This window comes from Salvelinus sp. IW2-2015, linkage group LG3 (genome assembly GCF_002910315.2).
Source record: "Salvelinus sp. IW2-2015 linkage group LG3, ASM291031v2, whole genome shotgun sequence".
Classification (NCBI taxonomy): domain Eukaryota; kingdom Metazoa; phylum Chordata; class Actinopteri; order Salmoniformes; family Salmonidae; genus Salvelinus; species Salvelinus sp. IW2-2015.
In genome coordinates, this window is record NC_036840.1 from 30,279,595 (window position 1) to 30,307,271 (window position 27,677).

A 27,677-nucleotide genomic window follows, 5' to 3' on the forward strand; every position below is an offset into this window, starting at 1 on the left:
CACAAGGGTACAATGCATTGATGTCCTTGCCTCTAATCAATTTCTTCAGCCTCTCCGATTATTATTAATAATGCACTTTATAATAGGATCTGTTGGCTCTGAGATAACCAGTTTGGCCTGGAGTTCTTGAAAATCAATCTTGTGTTCCTAATTCCTGACATTTATCTAGCAGGGACATCTGAGGAGAAAAGCAAGGTGGTGAGTATAGTTTAACTTTTTATGAAATAAAACAAATAATTATGGGGCTTAGTAGGCAACTGTTTATTACTTTATCTAATCTACACTTCTACGAACAAAAATATAAATATAACATAACTGACATAATGCAACAATTTTAAATGAGCCTCAGGATCATATTAATAAATGCAATTGTGTTTGTTTCCTAGCTTATGCTTGCTGATACCATAACCCACCGCCACCATGGGACACTTGTTCAAAGTTGACATCAGTAAACCGCTCGGCCACGCGACACCATACACGTGGTCTGCGGTTGTGAGACCTTATGGTAAGAAATTAACATTAAATTTCTGGCAACAGCTCTGGTGGACATTTCTGCAGTCACCATATCAATTGCATGCTCCCTCAAAACTTGAGACATCTGTGGCATTGTGTTTGTTGACAAAACTGCACATTTTAGAGTTACTTTTAATTGTCCCCAGCACAAGTGCACATGTGTATTGATCATGCTGTTTAATAAGCTTCTTGATATGCCACACCTGTCAGGTGGATTGGATTGTCTTGGCAAGGAAAAATATTCACTAACAGAGATGTAAAAAAAATTGAGAAATAAAGCTTTTTATGCGTATGGAACATTTCTGGATATTTTATTTCAGCTCATGACACAACATATGTTTGAGTTTCTATAACCCAAAGGGGTTTTTATTGCTTGATTCATATATGGCATCCTAAAAGTTCTTTATAAATTAGTGGTTTGAGCCTGGAATGTTGATTGGCTGACAGCCGTGGTATAGTGAGAAATATACAGTATGACAAGACATTTATTTTTACTGCTCTAATTACGTTTGGTAACAGTTGATAATAGCAATAAGGCGCCTCTGGGGTTTGTGGTATATTGTCAATATACCACGGCTATGGGCTGTATCCAGGCACTTGGCGTTGCGTCGTGAAAGAACAGGCTTGCAAAGAACAGCCTTAGCCGTGGTATACCAGTTTATACATATAGACCCCTTTCTAGGCTATATAATATAAACAAAATTAAGAGTGTACTGTACAAGTAAAATCGGGTGGAGTCTGCCACAGTGGACGTGTCATATACCCATAAAAACACTAAAATGGTTCTAATGGTTTTCCGCCATTAATTTTTCACTTGTGAATTTTACAAAAAAAAAATGTTTGGTGTAGGCTTACCTTGGCGTACGTTTTGATAGCCGCGTATTCGCCTCATGTACTCAAACATTTCCAATGTTAATTATCAATAAAAGTTACTTGTCCGAGAGATTTTGCGGTTATCCAAATGTCACCAACGGTAAGCCCACACGAAACCAGACCTGGGATTGTATAACTAACCCTACTTCATAATAAGATTGCAAATGAATGGTGAAAAACATGTTATGACTGGATTGTGGTACTCAAAACATGCAGTTTGACAGCTCTGGTGCACACTCACTAAAGGTGTGGTTTTCCCGACGAAAAGTACTATTGAGAGACTTTTGGAAAAACTTATTTTAATAGTTTAAATGCGAAGGATTTGTAGTCTCCACTAACATAACTCGGAAAGAGCAACATTCACTGGACTAATAGCCTCAAATCAATTTAAAAAGTACATACCTCTAAGAGTTAAGAGAAACTGAAGCGCACAGTCCGGCTCTACATGATTGGTGGAGGAAACATTGGCTGTGTTCGAGAGCATCCAAACCGATCTGCCAGTCGCGCTGCTGTCGGGACTTCTGACTAGACTCTTATTTAACCTGCCACCCAAATCACCTCGGGGGCCTTTGCATATATCATAAAGTACACGAGACTTCAGGAGTTTATTGGACTAAATGTAAAGATCAGTGCGAACGCATTGTACGCCAATCAGCTTGGGGACTATACAATTTTGGCCATTTTAGACATCTGTGATACACAAATACAGATGGTTTGAAAAAAGGCTCAATTATTGACAAAACGCTGAGTTAACCGCTCTGGCTAGGGCTCATGAACCAGACAAGCTCCTGGCTGCTCGACACTGAACCCGCGCCACATTCTATCAACTAACTATCTGTTCTTGCACTGGCGCTGAAATCACGTAGAGGGAACACACCACAGAGAACAACATGAGAAACAGATCTGGTGCTCTACTTGAGCATCGGAAGTGTGGATACAAATTGTGACTAGCTTGACTATCGCTCTGTTGGGGTGAGGGCGATCTTACGCGACAACATCACGAAGATAGCAAGGGACAATAAATGGTGCTTTCTATACTAAAGACATATTGGTAGGGAAGCAGAAGCCCAGAGTGGACCAGCAGTCGGGAAGATGAGATGTGGTGTGTTTGGCTCGCTAATATTATTTTCCCTTACCAAGGCGTTTTCTGTTCAGGGGCCACCGAAAACTTCATTAAAATGTTTATGACGAGTGGTGTGGGATTCTATCGTTTTGTAGACTTTAAATTCCTTTGCTAAGGTCTTTAAATAATCGATGGTTCTCGAAAAGGAGGATGCACGCAATACCGGTAGGGCTGGTAAATTATGGTAAAAGCAGTGGATACTACCAAAGGAACCGACAACAAACGTGCCAATTTAAGGTTCAGGTGGCGTAATTAATCGACCACGATAAATTTTCTATATCCATGGTGTCGATGCATAGAGATGATTAAATGTGTGTTGTTACCGATATTATATCTTCTCGGGCAATTAGTGGTTACGTGGCTTCTCACAACGCTTCTATAAACCAGGGACAGATAAAACAGCACTTGGTTGTGAGTGCTATCTACCTTCGCCATATCTCCTTGTTTCTGTTTTTGGTCCCTGTTTACTGTTGCATGTTGTTCCCATTGGATTAACAGGCTCTGTTTGTTAATCTGGTTTAGTTAGCGTATAACTATAGTCTTTCGGAGGAAGAGGCAGCAATAGCGTTCTGAGTTGTATATGCATAAGCGCCTTTGTAAAACACACACTAGAGTGTGGTATGCCTGCCCTTGAGACACTTTCCAGAGGAACAATAAGGCGGCTAGAATGCGGCTTCATCTGGTAATTCTAAACAGGGACCAATAAAGTGGTTGGTTCTATTCTAACCAAGGGACAATAAAGTGGTGTTCCTATACTAACCTTAAGGGATCAGATCTAGTTGTGTCAATGGAGTCGGGTTTTGGCGAGAGCACGCACTGCTTTGTTGCGTTCCACCCGAGAGAGGAAGTCCACTGGGCTGCGGAGGGGGTCGATGGCACTCTTTTTGACTCTAGCTAGCGACAACGATCTTTTGAACTTCCGGATCCGGTGTTGATACGTCTTGTTAATAGGTGCTAGCTATAAGTCAGATTGTTCTGATCTCTACTTCTTTACGATAGTACTTGTAAATGACTGACTAGATCATAAATGAACAATTGTCCAGACAGAGGCTTGAGTTTGCGAATTTTGACAGGTTATTAAACCAAACTTTACACTAGGCTACTGTTTGGGCCGTAGCGACACGCAAAATGATGACAAGTAACCCACCAAGCCAATCGTGACTTCTCTTGTGAGCCCAGACGTAAGAGGAGAGAAGCAAAGGCTGACCTGGTCTCAACTTCCATGCTCTCACCCCCCCTGGCCCAACCCCCGCTCCACGCCACTCCGCAGACCACCGAGGATGGCCGGCATGCAGAACATTCCAGCATTCCCGTGAATTGGCAGATGCAGGGGTGATTGACATGTCGGACCCCGCGAACACCGGTACGGGTCAGTACAACACAACACCTCCTAAACCTAACACATAACACACGAGCTGTCTGTGCGGGTCGCTCACACAGGCCCCCCATCAGCAATAGTCCTCGTCCCGAGGGAACACAAGACACAGTCTTCTGAAGCGACCCGGAGGTCTCCTTTGCCTGCGTGGCCGTGATCGGTCGCAGAGGTGCCCCTCTGGGAACCACGGGGATGAAGGCAGGGATATGGGGGACACAGGAAGCGGGAACGGTAAATACAGTCCCGTGGCTCTGGGGACCACGCTCGGTGACACAGTGGGGGAGACAGGGGAGTGGGCTGTCTGGAGCCTTGTCATGCGGGCACCTGAGGGTGGGTGCCTAGGTAGAACTGTCATTGCCAGAGAGGGGGAATTGTGGGGGTTCCTGGGGTTTGGGGAGAAGAGGCCCCTCTGTATGGGGCGTACCCTGTCCCGGTGGCAAGTTGCCCCTTCTCCCCCTGAGGAAGCGTTGCACCCGGTACACATAACCTCCCTACCCTCTTCCAGGACGACTGCAGGTGCCGCCACCGTGACTGTCCAACTTGGGGCATCTGCCTTTTTTCCTTAGGGCTGTAGACCCCAGACAGCTCCCAGCCACAAAGTGGCCTTCCCCGCGGTGTGCCGTCATTTTTCCTTTTCTTGCCTCACACCTGCATTCACCAGCTGCTCTCTGCGCGAAGGTAAGTGGGCTGGTTCCGGCACGGTCTGGAGTCTCCGGGCATATCTCCGGCCCCGGAGGAACATGAGGGCTATCCAGGGGCCGACCAACGCCATCTCCGCAGGGGTGCGGATCTCTTCCCCCAGCATGAGGAGGGGCAAGGGCGTGCAAGGAGGTGGAGTCCTTGACCAGCGGAGCGGCAATGCCGCATAGGACCATAGGCAGGTTGCTTGTCAAGTCCGCTGTGCTTTGGCAAGAGACGATGGCAGCATGCTGGCTCAAGCGTTTTGTTGAGCGCTCCACAAGGCCATCACTTTGACGGATTGGAGAGGCAGTTAGTGCGGTGTCTTGTGCACTACCCAGCTCTCACACATTGCGGTGGCGAAACACACGGGACTCAACAGTTTTGCCTTTGGGTCGCTTGTGGATGGACTCTGCAGCTCCAAGCCTGCTGAACATCCCCGCTGTCGGGCGTCGACCCGATGGTCTCTGCCTCGCTGGTCAGGCAGAGCATAGGACCTGCGGGCCCATTTGTGAAATAGTCCATGGGCCCGTGAGCACCCCAGCGGTTTTCCACTGTTCTGTGGTGGGGAATCGGCCCAACTACATCCAGCTCCCCACCCTCTCATGGCGAGCCCCGCCTGGGAACTGTTGGAGCTGAGCATGAGAGCGCCTGGGGGCCTTTCCTTCGCTGTGCAGTTCGTCAAGCACGGCGACAAAAGTCCTCCACATTCCTCTTGCTGCGCCCCCAGTAGAAGCCCTGACGGAGACGGCGGCAGTGGTTTTTGTGACCCCAAAGTGTCCAGTCCCACCCCCCCATGAGTTACTCTGAGAGCACAGCCTCCCGCAATGCTTTTTGGGACACACCTGCCACCTTCCTCTCCCGTAGCATGAACTCCTTCCATGCCCGCTGTAGCACGCATCAGCCAGCGCAGGTCTCTCAAACTTCGGACCACACCCTTTGGTCGGCGAGTGAAGAGCGCTGTCACTCTTACCCATGGTGGCCTCACCTGCGCCTCGACCCACTGTAGCACCTGGCTGATAGGTCTGTGTCCCGTCCCTGCTGCTGCCGCTTCAGCACGTCGACAGTCTGCAGCTGCACAGCAGACAGGCCACCGCCATCGCCGACACACTGTCGCGAACAACACCATCCTCTGCCCGCAGCTCTCTTCTCCCTGTCCCTCTCTCCGTTTCATCAGTGGCGGCAGCGCGTCTGCAGACAGGGCCGAGGGACATGGCAGTCGGCGGTGGAGTGCGTTTGCCCATGCCCTGTGCACCACCTGTGAAGTCATACGGCTGAGCTTCCTCCAAACCAGCTGCCACCTGCCCCATCTGGCTCTCTGAAAGACATGAGGCCACTGGAGGCAGTAGTGGTCAGATCCCTTACAGTAAAGGCAGACACCCAGGTAGTACATTGAAGTGGTTTGTGAGAAGCCACAACAGCCAAGAGCATCCCCCGGGTGACACAGTAGCCGGCGCTCATGTTTGTCAAAATGTTCTTTGCTGACAGTACGCCAACACTCTCTCTCCCCTCTGCGCCCCACCTGGGCCAGCCACCCACCCATGCCACATTGCTCGCGTCTTGTGTCCAGGATAAAGGGCCAAGAAAAAGTGGGAGGTCAGGGGGCGCCGAGCACGGGGGCCTCGATCCCAGTGCACGTTTGAGGGTGATTGAACGCCTCCTCAACACTTCCACTGTCCAAGTGAAAGCCTTTTCTCGGCACAGCAGGCGGTTCAGTGGAGCAGCAACGCTGACAGAAGCCCCGTACAAACCTCCTGTTAAGTACGAGGGCCAGGCCCAGGAAGCTCTTCAGCTGCGCTGTCGGTGGGGTGGCCAGTCTCTGACAGCCCCTACCTTGTCCTCCAATGTGCTGATCCCTCCTTCCCCATCCGGTGTGGCTCCAAGAAGGACACCCTCCTCTCCTCATGAAGTGGGCACTTCTCGGGGTGGAGCTTCAGACCTGCGGCAGCGACCCTCTCCAGCACACGCCGTAGCGCCCCCAGGGCTGGCTGGAAGGAGCGTGCCATGGGCCAGGATGTCACATCGAAAGTATACCAGCAGCTGGCTGTCGGGGATGCCATTCCAGCCACCCTGTCCATCAAACGCTCAAAGTAGCTGACGTTGCACAGGCCTAAAGCAACAGGACTTGAACTGCCCCAGTTGTTCCTCTGTTAGCTGGAGAACGCAGTTTTGTGGCTCTGGCCCTCTGGGGAGAGGGGCACTGCCGGTAGCCAGCTGCGGAGGTCTAGTTGGAGGAGAAACTGTTTATTACTTTATCTAATCTACACTTCTACAGAAAAATATAAACGCAACAATTTTAAAATGAGCCTCAGGATCATTTAAAATGCAATTGTGTTTGTTATCCCTAGCTTATGCTTGCTGATACCATAACCCCACCGCCACCATGGAGCACATTGTTCAAAGTTGACATCAGTAAACCGCTCGGCCACGCGACACCATACACGTGGTCTGCGGTTGTGAGACCTTATGGTAAAGAAATTAACATTAAATTCTCTGGCAACAGCTCTGGTGGACATTTCTGCAGTCACCATATCAATTGCATGCTCCCTCAAAACTGGAGACATCTGTGGCACTGTGTTGTTGGACAAAACTGCACATTTTAGAGTTACCTTTAATTGTCCCCAGCACAAGGTGGACATGTGTAATGATCATGCTGTTTGAAAAGCTTCTTGATATGCCACACCTGTCAGGTGGATGGATTGTCTTGGCAAAGGAAAAATATTCACTTAACAGGGATGTAGAAAATTTAGAGAAATAAGCTTTTTATGTGTATGGAACATTTCTGGGATATTTTATTTCAGCTCATGAATCCAACACTTTATATGTTGAGTTTCTATAACCCAAAGGGGTTTTATTGCTTGATTCATATATGGCATCCTAAAAAGTTCTTTATAAATTGAGTGGTTTGAGCCCCGAATGTTGATTGGCTGACAGCAGTGGTGTATGACAAGACATTTATTTTTACTGCTCTAATTACGTTGGTAACCAGTTGATAATAGCAATAAGGCGCCTCTGGGGTTTGTGGTATATGGCCAATATACCACGGCTAAGAGCTGTATCCAGGCACTCCGTGTTTAGTCCTGCTTAAGAATAGCCCTTAGCCTTGGTATATTGGCCATATACCACACCCCCTCGGGCCTTATTGTTTAATTATAAACTATGTGGTTCATGCACTGAATGCTGATTGGCTGACAACCGTAGTATATCAGACAGTATACGACAAAACATTTATTTTTACTGCTCTAATTACTTTGGTAACCAGTTTATAAGACACCTCAGAGGTTTGTGGTATATGTTCAATATACCACGGCTATGGGCTGTATCCAGGCACTTGGCGTTGCGTCGTGAAAGAACAGGCTTGCAAAGAACAGCCCTTAGCCGTGGTATACCAGTTTATACATATAGAACCKTTTTCTAGGCTATATAATATAAACAAAATTAAGAGTGTACTGTACAGTAAAATCGGGTGGAGTCTGCCACAGTGGACGTGTCATAATACCCATAAAAACACTAAAATGGTTCTAATGGTTTTCCCGCCATTAATTTTTCACGTTGTGAATTTTACCAAAAAAAATTGTTTGGTGTAGGCTTACCTTGGCGTGACGTTTTGATAGCCGTGTATTCGCCTCATGTACTCAAACATTTCCAATGTTAATTATCAATAAAAGTTACCTTGTCCGAGAGATTTATGCGGTTATCCAAATGTCACGCAACGGTAAGCCTACACGAAACCCAGACCTGGGATTGTATAACTAACCCTACTTCATAATAAGATTGCAAAATGAATGGTGAAAAAACATGGTATGACTGGACTGTGGTACTCAATAAAACATGCAGTTTGACAGCTCTGGTGCACACCTACTAAAGGTGTGGTCGTTTACCCGACGAAAGTACTATTGAGAGACTTTTGGAAAAACTTATTTTAATAGTTTTAAATGCGAAGGATTTGTAGTCTCCACTAACATAACTCGGAAAGAGCAACATTCACTGGACTAATAGCCTCAAATCAATTTAAAAAGTACATACCTCTAAGAGTTAAGAGAAACTGAAGCGCACAGTGCCCGCTCTACTGATGTGGAGGAAACATTGGCTGTGTTCGAGAGCATCAAAACGACTGCAGGCGACTGRCGACTGACTGATCTACAAATCACCTTGCATCATAAGTAACGACTCATTATTATTTACTAAAAAGTCAGTCACAATGTACCCATGATACATTTTGCTTTTGACTCTTGAACACATACATGGTTGAAAGGCTCATTTGACAAAAGCTGTAWCCCTTCTAGCCATGACCCTCGAACACGGCCATTAATAACTGTTCTTCCTGAAATGAGAGAGGAAGAACAGAACAATGAGACAGATATTTCACCGGATGTAAAAATGTGAAGCTTTCGCTTGGCGTTTCCACTCACTACCAAATATTGTAGTAAGAGCCCAGGGGCCAGCAGTGGGAGAAGATGGGTTTTGGCCGACATTCAGTACAGTTTTCTGTTCCCAAAACTATGTTATGAACAAGGTGGACTACGTTTTGTAGACTTTAACCTTTGCTAAGGTTGTAAAAATGTGCGTTTAGAAGGAATGCAAAGGTGAATAGGAACAGTGGAACGCAACAAAAACGGCCTTGTTCAGGGGCAAAACGACAGATTTTTACCTTGTCAGCTAGGTGATTCGATCTTTCGGTTACTGGCCCAACGCTCTAACCACTAGGCTACCTTCCACATCCTTGTTTGTTTTGGCCACTGTTACTCATTTGTTCCCATTGGAAACAGCCTGTGGTCTATCTTGGTTTAGTTATAAAAAGTATTTGGAGGAAGAGGCGAAGCCTGAAAGCAGCGCTTGTAAAACCCAGAGGCGAGACTTTCGGGGAAGGCGGCTAGAAGCGCCCTCCTTTGATCTGTGTGCATGGAGTCGGTTTTTGGCGAAGCAGCAGACTCTTTTTGTTGCGTTCCACCCAGAGAGGAAGTCCACTGGGGGGCATGGGAGGGGTCGAGGCACTCTTTTTGACTCTAGCTAGCGACAATATTTGAACTTCCGGATCCGGTGTGATACGTCTGTTAATATGCTAGCTATAAGTCAGATTGTCTGATCTTCTATGCTTTACGATAGTACTTTTTTAGCCACAGAAGCAAACATATTAATTGCAACTGCTAGAGCTTGAACAGCAAGAGTTTGAACTGATATTACTACTCGGGAGAAGAAAAAAAGATTGCTATATGCAGAATTCGTCCACAGAAGACTACAAGACCATACTGTACACGTCTCTTGTCCAACATATGCTTAACTCCATTGACGAGAAAATACATTTAATACTTTGGTGTGTCGGTTGTCAGATTTGACGACTTGCGTCTCGCACGAGAGAACTCACAGCATGCCCGTAACACTGAACCCAAACCGGTTGCGCGCGCGCGCGTGCGCCATCATGAGCTATCCTGCATACATCCAGTGTGGTGGAGCAAGGTACAGAACGGCAGGCAGGCTTGGTGTCAMGACAGGCAGAATGGTCAAAACTGTACTATAGAAAAGACAGGAGCAAGGGGGGGAAACCCACTGGTAGCCTTGATGAACAACACAAACTGACACAGAGAACACAGGTATAAATACATGGGATAATGAGGGGAGATGGGACACACCTGGTGGGGGGTGGAGACAAGCACAAAGACAGGTGAAACAGATCAGGGTGTGACAGAAAGAGGTTAAGCTACGCATGACTAAGTCGCTTAAAAGTGTCTGCTTAATGGCGTGTATTATCATACAGTATATTATTAGAGAATATTATATGTGGACTATGTCTTTATAATATTGATACGGTCATGGGTCACGTGCGTGATTGTGTTTATAACTGACTTTATCTGGCTTGTTAGTCAGTTGAATATCTGGTTAAATAGTGAAACAACATGGGGTGCTCGGTGGAACTGTATCCCGCAGCGCTGGAGCAAGAGCGCCCACTGTCTTGTACCACCACATCTGTACAATAAACCGGAGATTCGTGCCAGTTTTTTATCCGTTTTTGTGTGCTTCTTTGGGGGACTGTACTGCTAAAAGCAACGTCTCCTATGGAGCGGAGCCTGGTGCAAGGGATGATGAGGAGGCCATTGTTAGAGGAGTGCAGTGAGCAGGTTGGAATGTAGGGGTGCAGATGGTCAGTAAGGTATGTTTAGCGCCAGTCCATTCAGTGCTTTGTAGGTGAGCATGAACAGTTTGAAGGTGATCCTGTATTGTTCAAGTAAGCCAATAGCTCACGATACTTTCACCACGACAATATCTTCTGTAATAGTTTACATCAGTATACAATATTGTCATCTCAGGTGACCTGACAACCCTCAGTGGCAGGTTGGGGAGTTTAGAGGAGYAAATTCCAGAAGATGATTGAAGAGCTCAGGTAGTCAAGGGATAAAGGACAGATGACTGAAGACATTAGGGCTAGAAGAGTGGATGACCATATAAAGCAATTTAAAGCKCAGCTCAGAGTAACAGACGTTAGGATGGCAGCCTAACACTATATTTTAGCCCACACCTTTTAGCCTCTAATTTGTAGTTTCGAAGTGTTTCATATGTTGTTTATTGGACCCTTATTAGGTATCACTTAAATTAGATTTCAGCAACCCTCCAGTCGTTTCAACCAGCAACCCTGCAGCWATTGGCTCTTACTTAAAAGCAGCAAATTAGTGCCTGATAAGTGTGGGTTAAATGTGTTTCTGTTTTAGAACCTCACATAGGGTAAGATAAGAAGTTTGAAGAAGAGAAGAGGTTAATATAGGTTCAGAGATGACTTAAACAGAATGAWTGTGTTACAGAAAATATAATCAGTCATTTGTTTTCAGTAGAAAAAGTGTTAAATTGACTTTCTTATAAATGTAATGTTTGGTTTCTCATGTAGTTTAATAAATGTTTTTCTTGTTAAGTTGTCTGATTTGGAGGATCTGGGGGTGGAMGCTGTTGTCCTCATCTTGAAGAAATATGGAGGACAAAAGGAGGTGCAGCACCTGGCCACWAGTGGAGCGCAACAGGTTGGCATGGCAACTGGAGTTGTCAGAGAATTTGGCTTTTCCTTTGCATACCTATAATAATAATAATTAGGTGGGTGCTTATACTTGTCCTATATTATGTCAAGTGTCATTCTGCACCATGTTATTTTAATTGMCATAGGTGTAAACACAACTGGACCACAGGAGGGTGGGAGGAACCGAGCAGATCTAGTTCAGGAGGTTAAAGACCTCTTCAATTCTAAATGTAGTATGTTTAAAGTGTTTCCGTTCTCACAATAGCAAACAGCAGATACATTTAGTCACATTAGTAGATTACAGATACATTTAGTCACATCAATTTATTACAGATACATGTAGTCACGTCAATAGATTACAGATAAAATGTAAATTTTTTGTTAAGTGTTACCTGTAATGTAGTATGTAACATTTGATGTTTATATATATATATATGTACTGTATGTACAGTGCCTTTGGAAAGTATTCAGACCCCTTGACTTTTTCTCCATTTTGTTACTTTACAGCCTTATTCTAAAATTGATTAAATGGTTCCCCCCCCTCATCAATCTACACACAATACCCCATAATTACAAAGCAAAAACAGGTTTTTAGAAAATGTTGCTAATTTATTAAAAAAACATTTACATAATTATTCAGACCTTTTATTAGTACTTTGTGAAAGCACCTTTAGCAGCAATTATACATGAAGATGATATTGATGTTTTTTCCTCTCATCCCTCATCCCTTCCTCTCATCCCTCATCCCTTCCTCTCATCCCTCATCCCTCATCCCTTCCTCTCACCCCTCATCCCTTCCTCTCATCCCTCATCCCTTCCTCTCACCCCCATCTCTCAGCAGGTACACTGTATTTGACAAACTACTAATCAAACACTGAAAAAAATACAAAAAAAAAGAAAATGAGGCGGAATAATGCATAGAGCCTATTCAAATAATTATAGATTTTGTTCACGTTGTGTATAAGGTAACAATAGAAGTTATACTTAAAATGCAGTGCATATTACATTCAGGCATAATGTTATCATTTTACCTTTGTGATTGTGGACTACAGGAAAAAGAGGACCGAGCACGCCCCCATTCTCATCGACGGGCCTGCAGTTGAGCAGGTTGAGAGCTTCAAGTTCCTTGGTGTCCACATTACCAACAAACTAGAATGGTCAAAACACACCATGACAGTCGTGAATCGGGCACGACAAAARATATTCCCCGTTAGGAGACTGAAAAGATTTGGCATGGGTCCTCAGATCCTCAAAAGGTTCTACAGCTGCGCCATCGAGAGCATCCTGACTGGTTGCATCACTGCCTGGTATGGCAACTGCTCGGCCTCCGACCGCAAGACACTACAGGGGGTAGTGCGAACGGCCCAGTACATCACTGGGGCCAAGCTTCCTGCCATCCAGGACCTCCATACTAGGCGGTGTCAGAGGAAGGCCCTAAAAATTGTCAAAGACTCCAGCCATAATAGTCATAGACTGTTCTCTCTGCTACCACACGGCAAGCGGTACCGGAGCGCCAAGTCTAGGTTCAAGAGGCTTCTAAACAGCTTCTACCCCCAAMCCATAAGACTCCTGAACATCTAGTCAAATGGCTACCCAGACTATTCACATTGCCCCTCCCCTCTCCACTTTAATTAACTCCACCTACATGTACATACTACCTCAACTAACCGGTGTCCCCGCACAATGACTCTGTACCGGCACCCCCCTGTATATATATTGTTATTTTTACTGCTCCTCTTTAATTACTTGTTACTTTTATCTCTTATTCTTATCTGTATTTTTTTCAACTGCACTGTCGGTTAGGGGCTCGTAAGTAACCATTTCACTGTAAGTTAATACCTGTTTTATTCGGCACATGTGACTAATACAATTTTATTTGATACTATCACCTGAATTGATCCACATCAGCTTGGTTTGCAAAGTACTTTTCCTCATGTTTTGGTGGATCATAACCCGATCCAGACGAACCAAAAAGCCCTACTGCTACCACCAGTTTCATTGTTCTGTAAAGAGATCTCAAATATACTTGCATACAACGTAATAGTTTTTGGACCCCAGATAATGGGGATCCCAATAAACAAATAAAATTAAAGTCTGTCAGTCTGTATAGTACTTTGATAAAAATATAACATGTTTCTAATAATTTGTGTTTATAAAAGAGGGACACATCACAATTGATATCTTATGCTTTGATGTGTTTCTTGGGGGTGAAAAATCATTTAATAGGCCAAAACAATAACGTTGTCAGTGTCTGGGGCCAGACGGCGCAACATATTAAGTTCCCGACATAGCATGTCGACCACATTCACCTGAATGGTGTGATTGGTATGATTTCCACCTTTTAATGAGGTGATTGTCATCTAATCGGGTGGGATAAGGGACCTAAATGTAGTCACAGGTGACAGTAGATCTACTACCCTCTGTCAGAATTCCTGGTGACTCTGAAGTCTGTTTTTCATTGTGGTTGATCTGGTGCTGGATGTGTGGCTTATTGTGGCTTTATACCAGAAAGAGGTCAATGTTTTGTTCCTACTGCATACTAGTTTATTTACTCTACACCAGCAGCTGTTGCAGGTGGGCGGGAATGTCTGGGTGTGTCAAAAAAATGACAGTTCTATATTGCCTTTATTATATTGAGAGAGGTACATTAACATTTTATTGTGGTGTTCGATTAATATAAAACTTTTGATGATCATCACTACATTTGTAACCTTCACAGTTCTATCCACAAGAGGGCGTCACAGCTCCTCCATTGTATTACTCAATTCAGTGATATCAATTGTTTCAATGCACTCTTGGGCAGACCTCATTTTCATATCAAGCAAAACACAGATATAAAAAAACATGTCAATACTTTAATCCAGACATCCCTGACAAATCTCATACAGATCATTTATATTATTACAAATCCTATATACCTTAAGTGAAGACAGTTAAAAAAAGTAATCACTACATTTTATCAAAGCTTTTGTGAGTACTGTATTTTTGTATGAACTCCCATAATATGTAGGCTATAACCATGTAAGATCATTATTTGTAAAAATCATATGGATATTAGATCTATCAGTGAAAATATAGAATATAAAATGTCCTTGAGACAGTTAAAATCATTGGCTCTACCTACAAAAAGTKAAAAGTATTACAATAGTTCCTATTTCATCAGTTCAAATGACAGACAGTTTACATTTCAGAATCATGAGCTTAGATCTCTCTGAAACACGTTTTTCAGACCAGGCCTTGAATTCCAGCCCCGTTCCTTGGCCAACACGTAGACYCATCCAAAGAGATCAGGGAACATCTTCATCAGGTCAACAGATTCTAAATCCTCAGCACTGCAGAAGGAGAAACAAACTCAGCCACCTTCAATGGTAAGACAGTGAAACGTTTTAGTACGGGGAAAACATTAGTCTTACTTACTAGTGCTCATGGAGGTTGCGTAGAAACGTTAGTAACCCCAACATGTTCTCAGGGTAGGGCTTTCTGCCATCCATCTTTTTCATCAATTCAGAGGGCAGCTGTGAACACAAAACAATCTGTAAATTGTGTAGCCTCTGAGCTTTCTACACTCTCTGCCAGGGGAGAGGGTACTCCCACMCTTTTGCATTAGTGTATACATGTTTTAATATACATGTACAGGTATATACATTTAATAAAATGACATCTGGCTCACCATGGATCTCCACTGACAGAAGGTTCTCTCCATGGCACTTTGTTTCAGAGCTTCTAGAAGTTTTTGGTCAGCATCGCTATACTGCCCGACCTCCTTCTCATTCCCAATTCTTCTCAAGTACTCAACTCTCCTGAAAGACAACAGTATACAGTAAAAAATGTCTAGTCACACATTCATGTACTTTGTGTACTCATAGTTTAATGCATGTACATTAGCATCGTCTCTTATTTTGCCCAAGCTAGAGCATCGGAATAATATTAACTAATTATTTTCATTATGCATGTACAGTATTATCATTGCGTTATAATTGTGTCACTGTCAATCACTGTCACTGTTAATGGAAACCTGATCCTAAATGTTTTGTCCTTATCTCCTTATGTTTAGCTTTAGTTTGTGTGTTAAATGCAATGTATGAAATGTGGTGTGATATCCCTCCTAAATAGCTCGAGCTAATGTTCCTATCGACCCAGTAAGYCCAGCAGGCTACTCTCTTTATTGGTTGTAACTTATGAAAGTTGTATTGTTKATTTGTTTAGTTATTTAAACGTGTACATGACACTGCAACAAAATTTCCCCATGGGGACAATAAAGTCAGTAAAGTTCATTATTATTATTCATTATACAGGGTGCCATACTAACACACAACTTTAAGTGACAAATAAGGATTTTCACCTATGTGGTTTCCAGAAGAGGGGATGATTCAGGGTCTCCTCCACTGTAGGTCTCTCATCGGGGACTTCATTGATCATCCACTCAATGAGGTCTTTTGTCACCTCGTCTGCCACATGTTCTAGTGTGTAAGTCCCCTTGATTATGTTTCGATTCTGTTCAAGTTCATCACCAAGTGGATCTTCAAAGGGGTGGTGTCCACCAGAAAGGATGTAGTATACCAACATCCCAGCCACCTGAAATTTCAACAATCATTCAGTCCATCGCTCTACAGGAGGAGCAGGAAATGAATTCTTATATTCTATCTATCAAACGTTGCTCCATCCTTGTGATAATCAGAACTTCCTCTATTGCCTTAGAGCCTGTGTTGTGCTAACGTGTCTCCTCGGCTCATCCAGCTTTGGTTGCCCTGCAGGGATTGTGTATGGAGTTGTTTGTTCCACTGTCAATCTGCGACTTATGCCAAAATCTGCAATTTTGCATTTCCATTGATATCTGTAAAAGGATAATAATATCATGCTTTTCAATAGGTATAGATACTGAAAATGACTTTATAGATATCTGCAATGGATTTTTAACACATAAGATGAAAGCCATGTATTAGATTTAGTGGAGTGAAGCTTAACTGTGCATTCTATAGTATCTCTCACCTATCAAAACATTCTGAGGTTTGATATCCGATGAAGGCTATGGTAGTTGGACAATGAAGGACACTTAAACTGCGGAGCACCTCTTGAGTGATTTTCATCAGGGCATGAGTGTCGTCCTTGGACAGGTGTGTATTAATGTATTCATCCAGAGTGTATTCACAGAGCTGAAGAGCAAGATAACCAAAAAAACTGTCTTCCGCAAAGTCCATGTATCTCACAATACAGCTACTGTCATCTCTGGAAGACGTAAAAATCCTTCCTCACTCTTGAGAAACTGATAGTTTGACCTGGTCATTCTCTTAACTGCCACTTCAGTGCCATCATCCCTCAGGCCCAAGAAGACCTCAGTTCCATCACTTCCCTTTGCTATGTAGAATTCGCATCATCTACAATAGTGAGGTTTCCTACTCTATAAACTTTACTTTCATCCATGTTGGCAAGCTTCTCTAACTGTGTCTCCCACCGCCTGCTGATTTGTGCCATTGCGCTGTAATGGTGACGTGTCAGTGGTGGGTGGACCGGCTTCACACTTGAACACTTATCATAGCCAGATTCCTCAACAGCAGTAGATGAAGTATTGAAGGCTAAACATGTATTATTTTCTTGTGTGCCTGTCTCTTTTTTTGGTAGGTCTTGCTTTTCTGCCGTTCTCCTCTTCATCATCTTCTTCTTCTTCTTCTTCTTGGTTTCTGCAAATGACTGTCTTTTGAATCTTCACATGTTGACTTTGCGACAGAACGTTGTCTGTCTAAGGACCTGTTAAGATCTCTCAGCTTTACTTTCAGGTTTTCATCACTTCCCCAGTTAAGTAGTCCTTCAGGTACCAGAGTCAGTCCCAGAGAGCTGAGGTAACCAGGAACACAACTAAATGTGTAAAGATCTGCTAGCAACGCATAGGCATCATCTTCAATTCATAGGGATAACCCTTCCTCTGTGTGCAGGGACAATGTGCTTGCATATTTTCTCAAGGTCAGAGTTACTCCAATGATGCTTGTCTTTTGTCTTCTGTGTGATGCCATAGAGCGTAACAATGATCAATGGCACGAGATAATCTTCTGTTTTACAGGAAAGCAGTTTCACTACTCAGGAATTAGGGTAAGTGACACCTCATTAGGTATTTCCTTCATGGCGCAAACAACTCATATAAGGATTTCAATGCACCTGCCCTAAATTTCAGAGGAACTGTGGACAGACGTCTGCTTACATCTTCAACATAGGAAACTAGTTTCTTGGAGTCGTTCAACCATTTAATGGCTTTCTGGAAGTATTCGTCTTCATTTGCACCTTCAATGTTAAAGCACATGTCAATCATAGTGAGGTGGGTTTGGGGTTCTCTCTAGTAAGTGAAGATCATAGTGCTTGAAAACATCTGTTGGGGATGTTTGTTTATTGCTTGTGCAAAATGTAAAAAAAGCTTGATTTTGGAAAAGAACTCGCTCTCTTCAGCAAAGTTTCTAATTATTGTGGCCAATTTCTGATCAATTGCAGGATGGACGCCATGATTTAGCCACATTAAAGTCCAGATTTGAAAGCTCCTTCACAATATCTCTCTTGTCATGTGCTAATTGAAGTGGAAAGAATGGTTGTTCTGCTAGACCATTTGGATCTGCCTTTGCTTCCAGTAATGTTGTCACTATATTCACTGGAACTTTACGCAGTCCAGCATAATGCAGAGTTGCTAAATATCTCTTTGATGGTTTGTTGGGATCAGCACCTTTTCCCAGAGAAATGTACAAATCTCCTGATTTAAAAATGCAACAGGCAAAGCCAATTAAAGGGGTTACTTCATCTTGTAACTCAACACAAGGGTACAATGCATTGATGTCCTTGCCTCTAATCAATTTCTTCAGCCTCTCCAGATTATTATTAATAATGCACTTTATAATAGGATCTGTTGGCTCTGAGATAACCAGTTTGGCCAGGAGTTCTTGAAAATCAATCTTGTGTTCCATAACTCCTGACGATTTTATCTACGCAGGGATATCTGAGGAAGAAAAGCAATGTGGTGAGTATAGTGAACTGTTCAATTAAAAAATACAAATAATTCTGGGACATATAGTAGGCCTGACCTTTTATTTTATATCTAATCTACACTTATACTGAACAAAAACATAAACGCAACAAATTTAAATGGGCCTCAGGATCTCGTCACAGTATCTCTGTGCATTCAAATTGCCATCGATAAAATGCAGTTGTTTGTTGTCCATAGCTTATGCTTGCCCATTCCATATCCACACCGCCACCATGGGGGACTCTGTTCACAAAGTTGACATCAGTAAACCGCGATATATGGTCTGATATTGCACAGCTGTCAGCCAATCAGCATTCAGGGTTTTAACCACACAGTTTATAAGGATCTTTATAAACTGGGTGATTCGAGCCCTGAATGCTGATTGGCTGACAYCCGTGGTATATCAGACCGTATACCACGGGTATGACAAAACATWKATTTTTTCTGCTCTAATTATGTTGGTAACCAGTTTATAATAGCAATAAGGCACCTCGTGGGTTTGTGATATATGGCCAATATACCACGGATAAGGGCTGTGTCCAGGCACTCCACGTTGCGCATTAGAACAGCCCTTAGCCGTGTAATATTGGCCATATACCACACCTCCTCGAGCATTGTTGCTTAAATATAGAACCCTTTTTTAGGCTCTCTTTTTTTCTAAGAGTGTACTTACTGTACATTGCAATTGGGTGGAGTTCATTAGGAGGATAATACATAAATAAAAAAACTCCTGTACTGTTTTCTCGAATAGTCTGCCACAGTGGAAGCGTCATAATACCTTAAAATCCCGGAAATGGTTCCAACCGTTTTTCGGCCATTCATTTTCACATTGCTTACGTTCCAAACACTTAAAAGACACACCCTATCCCCTCAGCCCACATATTAAATGGACACTTCTAATGACGTGTCATGACGTCTGACGAGTATACACTTGCCAGGCAAGAGAGGAAGGAAGTAGGTAAAAACACCACATTTTCTTACCTTACAAAAATAAATGTAACTGTATTTTAAGACAATTAAATACTCTACTAACAAAAAAAGCTGTTAGAATAATAAGTGTATGCATGTCCCTTAAGGTCCTTGTGTAATGTGATATTGTACCCCCTAGCCCAATTGTCATTTGTATATTATTTATATATACACTTGTGTTCCCACATTTACTTCCTGTATTGATTTGTTGTTAATAAATTTAAATAAATTAAAAAAATTAAGGAATGATTTGACTGCCCTTGCTCGGAAATTCCTCACTTGTTCATCCCGCGATGATTGTGTTTCCAGTCACCGGTAGCTTGCAGGTGCTTTATATGCGCTACAGTCAATTATGATTGCATGTCTACTTATATTAACTATATAATTATTAATATACGCCTACTGTATGATAGCTAGCAAAATAATTAGCTAACGTTAGCCTGCCTAGCTACTTCTGAAGAAGGAAATGTTTTTATTTCTACAATTTCCAAAAGCTAACCAAACAAAAAATGCATTACTTTTATGAGACGTGTGTGCATTAGTAGCACAATAATTTCTAACTTATTTATATTCGTTTTTACTTACACTTGTATGTTGACTTCATATCGACGTAGAGTTTTTAAGTTTTGGCGATACTTTTCTTCGCGGATGTACAATCATCGCGAATTGAATTATGGGGCGTTTCAAGCCCCGATGTGAACATAAATGTACACTCGCAAACCCCATTAAAAAACAGGGGCTTGCGTTGCAAACTTCCCTGCTTTGGCTAATCATTTGAACCYACGACAAATATAGCCGCGGGGACTCCCCCAAGGGCTGAGGGTTTAGGGCCGTCTACTTTCAGTTTGAAACACAACTGTTTGAATTTTACAAAAAAAAATCGAATTAATTGTGTGTTTGGTGTAGGCTTACCTTGGCGTGACGTTCTGATAAGCCGTGTATTCGCTTCAATTTACWAKAAAAAAYAAATGCTATGCTAAATATTTATTAAAAAGTTACCACGTCCGAGAGAGATTTGCGCGGTTATCGATGTGCCACCCCAGGGTAAGCCTACACGAAACACAGACCTTATATGAAGTAGTTTTAAAACCCCTGATGGAAAAATAAATTGTGAAAAAACGATTGGAACGATTTCCGGGTTTTATGAGTCATACTGTGGCACTCAATAAAACATGCAGTTTGACAGCTCTGGTGCATACCAACTAAATGTGTGGTGGTTTACCTGACTAAAGTACTGTTGACAGACTTTTGGGAAATAATAATTTTAATAGTTTCAAATACGGAGGATTTGTTGTTTCCACTAACATAACTTGGAAAGAGCAACATTCACTGGACTGTGCCATTAGCCTCAAAAATCAAATTAAAAAGTACATACCCCTTAGTTCTTTAGATGAGAAAGGCTGAAGTTAGTGCCCGCTCTACTGATGCGGAAATAACATCGGCCGCGTTCGAGAGCTTCAAAGCGACTGTTGATTGACTGATCTACAAATCACCTTGCATCATACGTAACGACTCTTTATTATTTGTTAAACAGTCAGTCACAATTTGCCTATAATACACGGCTAGAAGGTTAATTTGACAAAATCTATCACTTCTAAACATGACCCTCAAACACGGACATTAACGGTTCTTCCTTAAATCAGAGAAGAAGTGGCGAAGCCCAAAAGCAGAGTTTGTAAACGCAGTGACGCAACATCGCGAGACTTTCGGGAACCCTTGCGAGGCGACGCACAATCGGCCCAGCGTCGTCCGGGTTAGGGGAAGGTTGAGCCGGCCTTAATGTACTTTTTATTTGAAAAATGTTATATATATGTTTTTATTAACAACAAATCAATACAGGAAGTACATGTGGGAACACAAGTATATATAAATAATATACAAAGGATTTTTTTTAATGTATTTTTTATTAACAACAAATCAATACCGGAAGTACATGTGGGAACACAAGTACATATAAATAATATACAAAGGACAATTGGGCTAGGGGATACAATATCACATTACACAAGGACCTTAAGGGACATACATACACTTACAATTCTAACAGCTTTTTTGTTAGTAGAGTATTTCATTGTCTTAAAATACAGTTCAATTTCTTTTTGTAAGGTAAGAACATGTGGTGTTTTGTTTGTAAATTTACATTTGTGAATATGAAATTTGGTCAAAAGAATAATAAAATTAATTATATAAAAATGTTTCAGCTTATTTCTATCGTAGGTAAAGAATCCAAGCACTACATCTCTCCACAATAGTGTAAAATCTTCATAAATGTGTTCAATTATAAATCTACTGATGTCTTGCCACAGTTTTCRTACATGAACACAATGCCAAAAATGCCACTGTTTCTGGGTGGTCATTACAAAAGGAACAATTTGAGTTGATGTTTTCCTTAATCTTCTTCATATAGTGGTTGGCAGGATAATATTTATGAATAATTTTAAAGGAAACTTCCTTAATTTAGTTAAGTAGTTATGTGTGTGGCAACATCCAAACTTTTTTCCAACAGATATTATCAATAAATCCATTCCAATAAGGCATGACATAAGGTATAGATACAGCATCCTGCTGCAACAAGGTTCGTATCGCTCTGTTGTTGAATGGACCAAAAGAGAAACAAATCTTTCCCTGAGTCAACAGGGTCAATGGAAGGTAGGCTCTGAGGGTCAGGTCTTGACACGTTCCTGAATAATAAAGTAACACCTGAGGGAATGGCATCTAAAACAATTGCAAAATCTTTAGGTGTTACAGGGACCTTGTAAAGTGATAAGAATTCCTTATAACTAAGTAAAAATGAAGTAAAAGACCCTCTGTATTTACCAGTTGGCTCACCAATAGGATATTATTTCAGAACCAATATTCTAAAAACAAAGCATAAGCATAAGCTTAGCAACAGCTATTCTATCTCCACTTTCCTGCTGGGCCCTGAAGATAAAAAAAACGTAATGTCATACATGAAGATGAGATGAGATGTTCTCGCTTCTCATCCACTCCATCTCTCAGCAGGAACACTGCATTTGACAAACTACATAGGACATACATCATTATTTGCATACGAAATTAACCAAACACCGCAAAAAAAGTACTGAAAATTAAAATGTCAAAAACTGTTTCCTACCTAGGTTAACACAGCATGTCAACCACATTCACCTGAATGGTGCGACTTCCACCTTTTGAGGTGATTGTCATCTAATCGGGTGGGATAAGGGACCACCTGGCGTCACAGGTGACAGTAGGTCCACTACCCTTTCAGAATTCCTGGTGACTGAGGTCTGTTTTTCTTTGTGGTTGAGCTGGTGCTGGACGTGTGGCTTATTGTGGCTTAATACCAGAACGAGGACAATATTTTGTTCCTACTGCATGCTATAGTTTTTTTACTCTACACCAGCAGCTGTTGCAGGTGGGCGGGAATGTCTGGGTGTGTCAAAATGACAGTTCTGTTGCTCTTCGATAGCCTTTATTATATGAGAGGTGCATTAAGATTTTAGGGTGGTTAATAAAAAATAAAAAAATGTTCATGATCAACACTACATTTGTAACCTTCAGTTCTCCACAAGAGCATCACAATTGATATATCACTGAATTGATACATACAATTATGTTTCAATGCAGTCTTGGGCAGACCATTTTCATATCAAGCAAAACAGATATAAATAGGATGTTAATACTTTGATTCAGACATCCTTGATAAATCTCATACAGATTATTCATATTACAAATCCTGTATACCTTAACTGAAGACAGTAAAAAAGTTATCACTACCTTTATCAAAGCTTTGAGTACTGTATTTTCATATGAACTCCCATAATATGTAGGATATAACCATGTAAGATTTGTTAAAATCATATGGATATTAGATCAGTGAAAATATAGAATATGAAATGTTCTTGAGACAGTTAAGATCACTGTCTAGCTACAAAAGTATTACAGTATTACATTATTACAATAAGTCATACGACAGTTTACGTTTCAGAATCATGAGCTTAGATCTTTCTGAAACACGTTTTTCGGACCAGGCCTTGAATTCCAGCCCCGTTCCTTGGCCAACATCTAGACGCATCCAAAGAGATCAGGGAACATCTTCATTAGGTCAACCGATTCTAAATCCTCAGCACTGCAGAAAAAGAAACAAAACTCAGCCACCTGCAATGGTAAGACAGTGAAACTTTTAAGTACTGGGAAAAACATTAGTCTTACMTACTAGTGCTCATGGAGGTTGCGTATGAAACGTAGTAACCCCAACATGTTCTCAGGGTAGGGCTMTRTGCCATCCATCTTTTTCATCAATTCAGAGGGCAGCTGTGAACACAAAACAATCTGTAAATTGTGTAGCCTCAGCTTTCTACAAACTGCCAGGGGAGAGGGTACTCCCACGCTTTTAATATATATTATATAAAATGACATCTGGTTCACCTTGGATCTCCACTGACAGGTTCTCTCCATAGCACTTCTAGAAGCTCTTGGTCAGCATCACGACACTTACCGACCTCTCATTCCCAACTCTCCTGAAAGACAATGTACAGTAGAAATGTCTAGTTATACATTCATATACTTTGTGTACTCAGTTTAATGCATGTACTTAAGCATTGTCTCTCATTTTATCCAAGTTAAAGCATCCTATGCATCTGAATATTATTAACTAATTATTTTCATTATGCATGTACAGTATTATCATTCTGTCACTGTCAGTCACTGTTACTGGAATCCTGATCCTAAATGTTGTCCTTATGTTTAGCTTTAGTTTGTGTGTTGAATGCAATGTATGAAATGTGGTTAATTATTATTACCCATTATACACAGTGTCATACTAATAAAACTTTTCAATTGACAAAAAATGATTTTCACCTCTGTGGTTTCCAGAAGGAGGGATGATTCAGGGTCTCCCTCCACTGTAGGTCTCGCATCAGGGTCTTCATTTTTCATCCACGCAATGTGATCCTCCAAGGTAGCCGAGTAAATCAGGATGTTGTCGATATACGCGACTACCTGGCGTCAGAGCATGTCCCGAAACACCTCGTTGACTAATGCCTGGAACACTCGTAGTGACCAGAAACTGTGCTAAAAACTGTCTTCCAGTCATCCCCCTCCCAGATGCAGATGAGATTGTATGTACTCCGCAGGTCGTTTTTGGTTTWAAAAAATATATAAAAAATAAAAATGGGCCCCGCGGAGCTCTTTGATGGCTGCCAGCACCAATGGGAGAGGGTAACGGTAGTTGGTGGGGATTTCATCGAGTCCTCTAATCAATACATGGGCGTAACCCTCCATCCTTGGCCACGAAGAATTATCCTGCCGACGCAGGAGAAGTGGACGTGCGGATGAAACCTAGTTGGAGCGCCTCATGGATGTACTCATCCATGGCCTGGTTTTCAGCCACCGACAGAGGGTCGATACATTTGCGTGGGGGCGCAGTGAGTGGTTTGATGTGTCTGATGGTCCCGGAACCTAATTGCTGATTATCAAGGGCTTGAACCAGGAAAGGAGAGGAGAGCGGGTATGAGGTGACGTTGAGGTGGCAAGGGTCTGGTCAATAAAGTTCCCCACAGCACAGGAATCCACTATCTGRAGAAACAGTACATGGACAGTCAAATAGTGTGATCACCACCAAAAAGGGTTTGGCAGAAAGTGATGGAGGGGATACTCACACCTGCCCCAGGAGGATAGAGATCACGTGACCATCCCTCTACTCTTGTGGATCCCGAGTTGGGCCGTATCGGACACTGCAGAAGCCCTCGTTGACCACAATAGACAGAGCCCCAGCTATCGCCGTCTGCATTGCTCCGCCGCTGGGAGGCAAGTGGCCCCTACCTCCATGGGTTCAGGCTCTGATCCAAAGTGTTCACTGAGGGAGGGAGAGAGCCGATGCTCCCGAAGAAGGTTATCCAAATGGATGGCCACGCAATGAGTGCTTTCAAGCAGAGGTTGTCATCTCGGCAGGCCAGTTCCGTCTGAAACTCCTCGCACAGTCCAGCCGCTGGATGCTGCTACTGTCCAGAAGGTGAGCGCATGCTCGGCAGCCGTCTGGTCCTCCGTACTTGTCTGCACTAACTCTGCCCTTCGGTGGATGATCGAAGATACCTCTGAACCGAGCCTTGAACCCCTCATACGAATCCAGCTCCTCTACCCCAGACATCTATGGCCCATTGCAATGCCCACCCAGTCAGCAGAAAAATAACCGTGGCAACCTTGAACCTCTCGGTGGTAGGAGCTCCCATCTGGTGCGAAAAGTGGAGGGAGTACTGTAGTCAGAAGCCACAGCATTTAAACGGGGTGTTGTCATATTTATCCGGGAGGGACGTCACTGACCTGCGCAGTTTGCTGAATAGGCTGGTTTGCTGGCTTGACTGGTTGTAGAGTATCCTCCACTAGTTGAAGGCAACACCTCTCAGATATGTTTGAGACGTTGAACACTGCGAAGAGCCTCTTCCATAGCCGTCCCCAGTTGTGCCAGCTGGTCGTGGTGTTGACAAAGCAGGTATCCCTGCTCGTCGACCGTCTGCTGCTTCCATTTTGTGAGGCAGTATTCTGTAACCCAGATGCTGGGAGTCGAGAAGCAGGGGGTAAGTTTAATATAGCAAGTAACATGGACCAATACGGCATAGCGCCTTGACATTAACAAAATAATACAATACTGCCTGGGGGAAAGAACATAAGGGKGTGCCAGATAAAGGGGAGGTAATAAGTGAGGTAATGGAGTACAGGTGTGCTTAATGAAGCACAGGTGAGCGTAATGATGGTTCCCAGGACCCGTGGTTGGTATACCAGCGATGTCGAACACTGGAGGGGAYGAGCAGGAGTAGACGTGACAAAGGTAGCGGAGATGAGACAGAATCAAATACTCTTTGTGGTAAACAGTAGCTTCTGGTGGTTTATGAAGCCAAAGTGGCTATAAGTTCTAAGTAAAAGACGCAAAAACAAAACTTAAGAACGTGAAGCATAGAAAGTACACATAGAACAGATCTACTGCTTTTAGACTGGCTTTCAACAAGAATGACAGATCTATAACTCACAGTTATATGTGAAATTGGTGAGGTTGCCCAAAAAGTTATATATTGTAACCAGTGGCGATTTTAGCATGTAAATCTTGGTGGGGCCTAACAAAACAAAAAATGTGGGATGCATGCCAGCAAAGCCAGTACAGAGCACAACAGTAAACAAAACATGAATTGCACTATAACAGTGACAAACTGTGCCCAGAAACGGTACATAAAGCTGTCCCAACAACAGAGTCCCAACAGCAGTCCCAACACCTTACCACTGATACACCAGGGTATCAGTGGAGCCTTGTCTGGCAGCGAAACAGTTCATTCAGCCTCATTTACTTATTTCAAAAAAACATAGCTGATATGGCTGACTCGCTTAAACAAATGTGGTTTCTACTGACAATTGAGATGTACAAACTATGGCACAAGGGAACAACAAGCAGATAAGAGGCAATCCATGATTTCTATTAAGAAATTAATGAGCGAGCTAAGATGGACATAGTCAATATAACTATTTGTTCAGCACTTTTAAAATGTATGTCGTGGAAATATTTGGTCAATCATATTTCACAAATACCGGAGCATGTGAGTTCAAATATACTTTTATTACTTCATAATAAAAGCCGAGCTGGATCATGAATACAACTGCCTTCCAGTCTTGGCACAGACTTCTTATACATTTGTCTCTCATCAGGGTCTTCATTGATCATCCACTCAATGAGGTCTTTTGTCACCTCATCTGGCACATGTTCTAGTGTGTAAGTCCCCTTGATTATGTTTCGATTCTGTTCAAGTTCATCACCAAGTGAATCTTCAAAGGGGTGGTGTCCACCAGAAACAATGTAGTATACCAACATCCCAGCCACCTGAAATTTCAACAATCATTCAGTCATCGCTCTACAAACAGGAAATAATCTTTATTCTATCTTCACGTTGCTCAACCTGTATATCAGAACTCCTCTTATATCCAGAGCCTTTTTTGTCTAACGTCTCCTTGGCCATCCAGCATTTTGTTCCTACAGGGATTGTGTATAGAGTTGTTTGTTACACTGTCAATCTGCGACTTATGCCAAAATCTGCCAATTTTGATATCTGTAAAGGATAAATAATATCACAATATCATGCTTTTCATAAGTATATGTACTATAAAATGACTTTAAAATACT

General features: G+C 42.6%; 1 protein-coding gene and 3 long non-coding RNA genes across 5 annotated transcripts; 1 reads left to right on the plus strand and 3 right to left on the minus strand.

The window, feature by feature from the left end:
- The first annotated feature begins 9,781 nt into the window (after positions 1–9,781).
- Positions 9,782–13,859, plus strand: LOC139023229 (uncharacterized). Its single transcript, XR_011474369.1, has 3 exons — positions 9,782–11,639; positions 12,615–13,599; positions 13,673–13,859. It is a non-coding gene; the product is annotated as an uncharacterized lncRNA (long non-coding RNA).
- Positions 13,860–14,397: 538 nt separating this feature from the next.
- On the minus strand, positions 14,398–27,601 carry LOC111954310 (uncharacterized). Its single transcript, XM_023973935.2, has 5 exons — positions 27,454–27,601; positions 15,905–16,137; positions 15,233–15,362; positions 14,980–15,077; positions 14,398–14,894 (listed from the first exon to the last, which is right to left on the minus strand). The coding sequence occupies exons 1-5, from the start codon at positions 27,511–27,513 to the stop codon at positions 14,756–14,758; spliced, it is 660 nt and encodes a 219-aa protein (XP_023829703.1). The 5' UTR covers positions 27,514–27,601; the 3' UTR covers positions 14,398–14,755.
- LOC139023228 (uncharacterized) lies at positions 16,310–21,273 on the minus strand. The gene is made up of 3 exons (XR_011474368.1): positions 20,907–21,273; positions 16,552–18,535; positions 16,310–16,396 (listed from the first exon to the last, which is right to left on the minus strand). It is a non-coding gene; the product is annotated as an uncharacterized lncRNA (long non-coding RNA).
- LOC111954316 (uncharacterized) lies at positions 23,179–26,152 on the minus strand. Of its 2 annotated transcripts, XR_002875967.1 has the most exons (6): positions 25,835–26,152; positions 25,174–25,743; positions 24,374–25,090; positions 23,942–24,033; positions 23,730–23,827; positions 23,179–23,642 (listed from the first exon to the last, which is right to left on the minus strand). It is a non-coding gene; the product is annotated as an uncharacterized lncRNA (long non-coding RNA). The 2 variants fall into 2 exon arrangements; XR_002875966.1 differs by having other exon boundaries at positions 25,174–26,152.
- Positions 27,602–27,677: the final 76 nt, after the last annotated feature.